The 7765-nt window shown below is 37.2% G+C and overlaps 1 protein-coding gene across 1 annotated transcript; it reads right to left on the reverse strand.

The window, feature by feature from the left end:
- Nucleotides 1-2706: 2706 nt before the first annotated feature.
- On the reverse strand, nt 2707-6984 carry LOC145791362 (uncharacterized). The gene is made up of 4 exons (XM_082871713.1): nt 5472-6984; nt 4603-4934; nt 3968-4215; nt 2707-2989 (listed from the first exon to the last, which is right to left on the reverse strand). The coding sequence occupies exons 1-4, from the start codon at nt 6982-6984 to the stop codon at nt 2707-2709; spliced, it is 2376 nt and encodes a 791-aa protein (XP_082727839.1).
- Nucleotides 6985-7765: the final 781 nt, after the last annotated feature.

Consider the following 7765-nt stretch of genomic DNA (forward strand, 5'->3'; position numbering starts at 1 on the left):
TGAGATTTGAATTGTATTTTGGAGCGGTATTCGTTCACTAGTATACCTGCACAAAGAGAGGCAAATACGACTTTAGGATATGAGAATTTTTTCATTGAACCATGGGTATCATTTTCCAAACCATACATATATAAAGACACAAGAATTGTTTGGTTCTTTGTCAAAATAAAGTCTCAAATCAGTTTCTTTTTGGTTTTCTATTCAAATCTTTTACTTTGTTTCATTGAACCACGGGCCTTCATTAATTCAATCTGATTTTATAAGTAATATTGGTTTTGATTTTATTTTGAACCTTACTTAAGATTGCATTTTATGATTTTTGTTTCTTCATCCATTCACGAGCCACATCAACATAACTAGATGCGGTTAATTGTTTTGTGATAGTTTTATTGACTGCATATTGTAAAGTTATGACATTTTATGGTAAAAAAAGTTGATATTTTGTTTTTATGTACAATATTTTGTAAATTTTTGTAAAAATGTTACGAAGGGCATGTACTGTATGCATGATGAGGCATTATAACCTTTCTTTCAACTATGATTGTTAGTTGTATGTAATTCACCTAATATTTGTAATCTGTCTCCAACTTATTTCAAACCTTATAAATACAACCATAACAAACTCTACTTTGTGGTTATTGTTGGGTTGGGTTGGGTTGGGTTAGGTGTGGGTTGGGTTAGGTGTGATTTCTTTGGATTGGTTGTTGGATTTGTAGATATATATATATATATATATTTTATATTTGTAATTATTATCTTATCAATTGGCAAAAAAAAAAAAAAAAAAAAAACTCTAATTATTTTTTATTTCACAGTATTGAATGCCGGCTTTATATTTCAAATGTGCCTCCATCACTTGGTTTCTTGCCATTTTATGCATTGTGAAACAAAAGTATCACAATATGAAATTTTAGTTTTTATTTTCTAGATTAAGTGATGTCTCAAGAAGATAATTGGTTGATAATTAAATATTCTCTAATTATTAACTAATCATTTTCTTGACACATCACTTAGTCTATAAAATGGATCTAACAAATGGACTGGTATATCATTTTATTTATTATTATTATTGTTCATTTTTTTTATTTTTGTAATTGAAACATTCAGAGTACTAGGAGAGAGAATCTGTCACGTCCCAAGCTCCGTGACAATGCCGCACACTCATGTAAGTGAGCATGCAAGGCTAAGAGTCCAACACATAACTAACAATGTAAAATACTCCAATCAAATCCTTAATTATCATAATACTAAAATCCATAAAAAAAAATGATTATTCTTATCATATGAAATTATCCACCAAGTCCACTAATAAAATCCATTAACAAAACAAATAATCCAAGTACTTAAATCATAGTCCTACTCTCGGCACTCCCATATGTAAAAAAAATCCCGCGCAGCTCTACTCTTCAGAATCTGAAAAACAAAAATAAGGGTAAGCTAGATAGCCTAGTAAATAACCAACCATCACTGCCAGCTGGATCAAGTATTAAAAAATAAATAAATAAATCGATAATCAATAAATATAAATTTTTCTACAGCTCAATAAATGAACAATTATTTTGTAAGATGGTTTCATAGCTAAAAATAAACAATGTACAATACATTTTAAATGAAAAGCCAACAAGATAATTCATTGTTCAAATCGATGGTTCGATATTCAGATGGTTCAATGATTTGATTCACAAAACCCAAGTCTTATTGACTACGGTCACATAGCCCGTGACAAGGCCCAGAACCACACATAGGCCGGTGGTAAAGCCCCAAAAGAAACTAGTTTCTGTGCCAATAAATAACCCCCATTGGCTAGGGTCCAAATCATAGTCAGACTAGAGTGATGTTCAAAATTCACACAATACACAAATTTTAAATAAAACATTCGATATTTTCAGAATAAACGTTTAGTATAATTTTCAGAATAGTTTCACCGAATATTCAAATAATTTTCATAATAATATTCGATGTTGTTTTATACTTGACCCATATTTTATTTTAAGAGAACAGGAAAGCTACAAATAAATATTTATGATTTTAAACGATTCGATAGGATTAAAAATAAACCAACAGTGATAGAGGGTTACTTACCTCAAACAGCTAAAATAATATTTCCCAAGCTAATCTCAAATTACCAAGATCCACCTCAATCTCACAAACCTAATAAAATATTATACCACATAAACAATTATTATTGATCACCATGATGCATCTATCATTCTTTTCTTTATAATGTAATAATCTAATCCTATAGTCTACAAGTAAATTCCAAAACCCCAAAATACATACACCCAATCAACATACAAGATACTATGTCTAAAGAAATAGTTAGGAGTACCATAAAAACAAATCTTACCTCCAAGAGATGATTAGATCAAAGTCACCAATCTATGAATCTTCTTTCTTTTCTTTTCTTCTTCTTCTTCTTCTCTCTCTCTCTTTTTTTTTTTTTTTTTTTTCTCTACTCCTAGATCTGCCGCAGCAGCCACTAAATTGTCAATACCTCTATTTGTTTGCTTCTATGATTCCAAGACCTAAAGCCCAAGTGGGCCTATAACCCAATCTCCCAAAATTACAAACTTAACCATCTAAGTAATAAAAATTTTAAAAAAACCACCTCATAACTAATTCCTTGATGTTACTAAAATGACCCATATAAATTAATTTAATTACTACTTTATCCAAAAATAATTCTACACATAAAAAATTTGGATTTTACATTCTTTCCCACTTAAAAGAAATTTTGTCCTCGAAATTTGACATACCTGGAGTCTCAAAAAGTTGTGGATACTTTTGTCTCATTTCATCCTCAAGTTCCCAAGTAGCTTCTATTTCCGAGTGATTACTCCATTGAACCTTAACATAGTGAATGACTCGACGCCTCAAAACCTGTTCTTTCCTATCAGCAATTCGTATAGGGTGTTCCTCATATGTCAAATCCTCCTTAAACTGCAACGGTGCATGATCAATCACATGACTAGGATCCGGTATATACTTCCTTAACATTGAGACATGAAAAACATTATGAACTCCAACTAGTGAAGGTGGTAGGGCAAGTCTGTAAGCTACCTCACCAATTCGATCTAAAACCTCAAATGGCCCAACAAATCTAGGACTCAATTTACCACTAACACCAAACCTCATTACTCCTTTCATAGGAGACACCTTAAGGAATACATGGTCTCCAACCCCAAACACCAAATCACGTCTCCTGTTATCTGCATAACTTTTCTGTCTACTCTGTGCCGTGCGAAGTCGCTCTCTAATAAGATTGATCTTGTCCGCTGTTTGTTGCACAATCTCAGGCCCTAACAACTTCCTTTCACCCACATCATCCCAACAAATAGGTGATCTACACTTTCGTCCATATAAAGCATCATATGGTGCCATCTGAATGCTCGCATGATAACTGTTATTATAAGAGAATTCCACTAAGGCCAAATGCTCATCCCAAGAACCTCCAAGATCGATAACACAAGCCCTCAACATGTCTTCCAAGGTTTGAATAGTTCTCTCTGACTGTCCATCAGTTTGAGGATGAAAGGCAGTGCTAAAATTCAAACTAGTGCCCAAAGCTGTATGCAAACTCTTCCAAAACATAGATACAAATCTGCTATCTCTATCAGACACTATGGTCACCGGAATACCATGCAACTTCACAATCTCCTTGATATACAATTTTGCAAACTTCTCTAAGGAGAACCCTACCTTAAAAGCTAGAAAGTGAGCGGATTTGGTCAATCGATCAACGATAACCCAAATAGCATTGTTTCCACCTTGGGTCCTAGGCAACCCTGTCACAAAATCCATGGTAATATGTTCCCACTTCCATTCGGGAATAGGAAGAGGTTGTAACTTACCTGCAGGTCTCTGATGTTCAACTTTCACTTGTTGACATACCAAACATTGAGCAACATACTGAGCAATTTCCCTCTTCATATTATTCCACCAAAAGTTCCTCTTCAAGTCTTTATACATTTTAGTGCTTCCTGGATGTACAGTATATCCTGAACTGTGAGCTTCTCTTAGGATTTCTCTCTTGAGCTCTAAATCATTAGGCACACACAACCTCTCTCCAAATCTCAAGGTTCCATCTTTATGCATACAAAATTCCATCTGTAGCCCTATTTCCATTTCAGCCTTAAGTTTTTGCAACTGAGGGTCTCTTCCTTGAGCATCTTTAATTCTATCAATCAATGTGGGTTGAACCCTAAGGTTTGCCAACTGCACTCCATGGTTGTGCCATCTAATCTCAATATTCAACCTCTGTAAGTCCTCCAAGATATTCTTTTGGTTAGTGATCAAGGTAGCCAAATTACTCGGGGTCTTTCTACTCAAGGCATCCGCCACTGCATTAGCTTTTCCTGGATGATAATTGATAGTCAACTCGTAGTCCTTTAATAGCTCCAACCATCTCCTTTGCCTCATATTCAATTCTTTTTGAGTGAAAATATACTTCAAACTTTTATGATCAGTGAATATCTCACATTTCACCCCATACAGGTAGTGCCTCCAGATTTTCAATGCAAACACCACGGCAGCCAACTCCAAATCATGCGTAGGATAGTTCTGCTCATATGGCTTCAACTGCCTAGACGCGTATGCCACTACCTTATCATTTTGCATCAGGACACAACCCAAGCCCATCTTCGATGCATCACTATAGATGGTAAAACCTTCATCTCCGGACGGAACTATAAGTACTGGAGCACACACCAATCGACTCTTTAGATCCTGGAAACTCTTCTCACAATCATCAGACCACTCAAATTTAACCCCTTTTTGTGTTAAACGAGTTAAAGGCATAGAAATTCGGGAAAATCCCTCAACGAATCTTCTATAATATCCTGCTAAACCCAAGAAGCTACGAATTTCAGTGACACTAGTAGGCCGATTCCATTCCACCACCGCCTCCACTTTCTTGGGGTCAACAGACACCCCATCTTTAGATATCACATGACCCAAAAATGATACACTCTCCAGCCAAAATTCACACTTCTTTAATTTAGCAAATAATTTCTTCTCCCTTAATATCTGCAACACTATTCTCAGATGTTTTTCGTGCTGCTCTTTACTCTTTGAGTACACAAGAATGCCATCAATAAAAACTACCACAAACTGATCTAAGAAGGGTTTAAATACTCTGTTCATTAAATCCATAAAAGCTGCAGGCGCATTGGTCAACCCAAACGGCATCACTAAAAATTCATAATGCCCATACCTAGTTCGGAAGGCTGTCTTAGGTATATCTTCCGCCTTAACCTTCAACTGGTGATAGCCAGAACGAAGGTCAATCTTAGAAAAGACTTGTGCTCCTTGCAACTGATCAAATGGGTCATCTATCCTAGGCAAAGGATATTTATTTCGGATTGTCACCTTGTTCAACTCTCGATAGTCAATGCAAAGGCGAAAACTACCATCCTTCTTTTTCACAAATAAAACGGGCGCACCCCAAGGAGAAACACTAGGCCTAATAAAGCCCTTATCTAGTAACTCTTGTAACTGTTCCTTCAACTCTTTCAACTCTGCTGGGGCCATCCGATACGGAGCCTTGGAGATAGGACCCGTGCCAGGTATCAATTCAATGGCAAACTCAATCTCTTTATCTAGTGGCAACCCCGGTAACTCTTCAGGAAAAACATCGGGAAATTCCTTCACAACTAGAATATCCTCTAACTTCAATTCAGGCTCACGGGTATCTCTCACAGAAGCTAAATAGCCCTCGCAACCATTCCTTAACAACCGTCTAGCTTGCAAAGCTGAGATTACCAGAAGAGGAGTGTTAACTCCACTACCCACAAAGCAAAATTCTGGTTGATTAGGAATCTGAAATACTACCCTTTTGCCTCGACAATCAACAGAAGCATAATTGGTTGCCAACCAATACATTCCAAGAATTATGTCAAAGTCCCGCATATCTAAAACAGTTAAGTCTACAAGCAATTTCCTGTCATCTATACTAACCACACGAGATTTGCAAATTAAGTCAGCAACCATAACCCCTCCTATCGGGGTTTCAACACATAAGTCGATCTCTCTAGAGACACATTTCCATCCATGTTTCTTAACAAATCCCATAGACACAAATGAATTTGTAGCGCCAGAATCAAATAACACATGTGCATAAACAGAAGACACTAAAACAGTACCTGACACCACCGTGTTAGAAGTCTGAACATCTTGTTGCGTGAGTGCGTACACTCGACCCTGAGTCTTTGGCTTATGACCTCCATTTTTCTTTTGACTTCCTGAAGACCCTTTGTCTGTTGATGCTCCTTTATTTGTCCATGCTTTCTGTTCAATCTCATGCCCCTTCCGATTAGGGCAATCAGCTATCCTGTGCCCCTGTTGCCCGCAAGAGAAACAAGCCCCAGTATTCCAACGACACTCACTATCCCGATGGAATCCATTACACCTAGTGCATTGTACCCGATCATTCTTCTTATCAACACTACTACCCATAGTTCGACTTCCCCAACTCCCAACCGAAGAAGTGTTTTGTCTCTTAGCATTGCCCTTCGAATTGTTAGTTTGGAAGTTGGAAGAACTAGGCCTCTTCTTATAATTCTCTTCTTTCTCTTCTTGGGCTCTGGTAAGGCCACTCTCAACTAGCAAAGCCTTATTCAACACTGCTCCAAAAGTAGGTAACTCGAAAGGAACCACTTGTTGCATAATGTTCGTTCTTAGTCCACCTTCAAACTTTCGTGCTCTGCTATCCTCATCTGCTTCAAATGCTGATGCAAATTTAGACAACATCGTAAACTCAGCTTCATATTCTACAACCGTCTTATTCCCTTGCTCTAACTTCAAAAATTCCCTCTGTTTTTGTAGACGAACACTCCTAGGGAAGTATTTCTCATTGAATGCCTTCTTAAACCTTTCCCATGTATAGGGGTTGGCATCATGCTCATGTATGCGCTTCTCCATCTGCCACCAATCATTAGCTATCCCTTGTAGCATAAACGTAGCATAGGTCACCTTCTGATCATCCATACACTCAAAAACGGGAAACAACTTCTCCATTTCTGTCAACCATTTTTCAGCCTCCAAAGGGTCTGTGGCTCCGTCAAATGCCAAGGCTATCTTCTTAAACTCGGTAATGTTACAACGTGGCCTTGGTTGTGGCCCAACACCTGGCTGCATCCGCTGTTGTTGCTCCATAAGTCTAGTCAAGTTATTCCCTATGGTGGTTTGTTGTTGCACCACCCCGGCCAACGTTTGAAGCACTTGAACCATTTCAATTGGATTGGGGATTGCAGCTTGTTCTTGGTGTCCCAACTCTTGCCCCTGATTTCCTCCGACTGCTTGAGAACCACTACCATTATTAGTCACATTCCCTCGCCGATTGTTATTACCAGTCCGTCGATTCGTTTGACCCTGGCGTGTATTCCTAGCCATATTTGCCAATGTCTCCTCATGTTCCATTGCAACCTAAATGCATCAATAATAAAATCTCATCTTATTCTATTCTCAAGTCCCTATAACAAGTAAATAAAAATAACATTATATCAAATTATAAGCGTTCCCAATCCTATATCTACCCAATCTCACCACTATTTTATACCAACCTTTAAAATTACAACCTGGCTCTGATACCACTAAATTGTCACGTCCCAAGCTCCGTGACAACGCCACACACTCATGTAAGTGAGCATGCAAGGCTAAGAGTCCAACACATAACTAACAATGTAAAATACTCCAATCAAATCCTTAATTATCATAATACTAAAATCCATAAAAAAAAATGATTATTCTTATCATATGAAATTATCCA

The sequence above is a fragment of the Camellia sinensis genome, chromosome 5 (assembly GCF_055761805.1).
Source record: "Camellia sinensis isolate YWXY chromosome 5, ASM5576180v1, whole genome shotgun sequence".
Taxonomy (NCBI): Eukaryota; Viridiplantae; Streptophyta; class Magnoliopsida; order Ericales; family Theaceae; genus Camellia; species Camellia sinensis.

Excerpts from the sequence above, each read along its gene's own strand:
- LOC145791362 (XM_082871713.1), bottom strand. The coding sequence starts at position 6,984 with ATGGATGATCAGAAGGTGACCTATGCTACGTTTATGCTACAAGGGATA. Across the intron at positions 4,935-5,471 it reads ACAAGAGTTACTAGATAAGG|ATGGGGTGTCTGTTGACCCC; the intron begins GCTTTATTAGGC and ends TGATATCTAAAG. Across the intron at positions 4,216-4,602 it reads TCCTGATGCAAAATGATAAG|TTGGCAAACCTTAGGGTTCA; the intron begins GTAGTGGCATAC and ends CATGGAGTGCAG.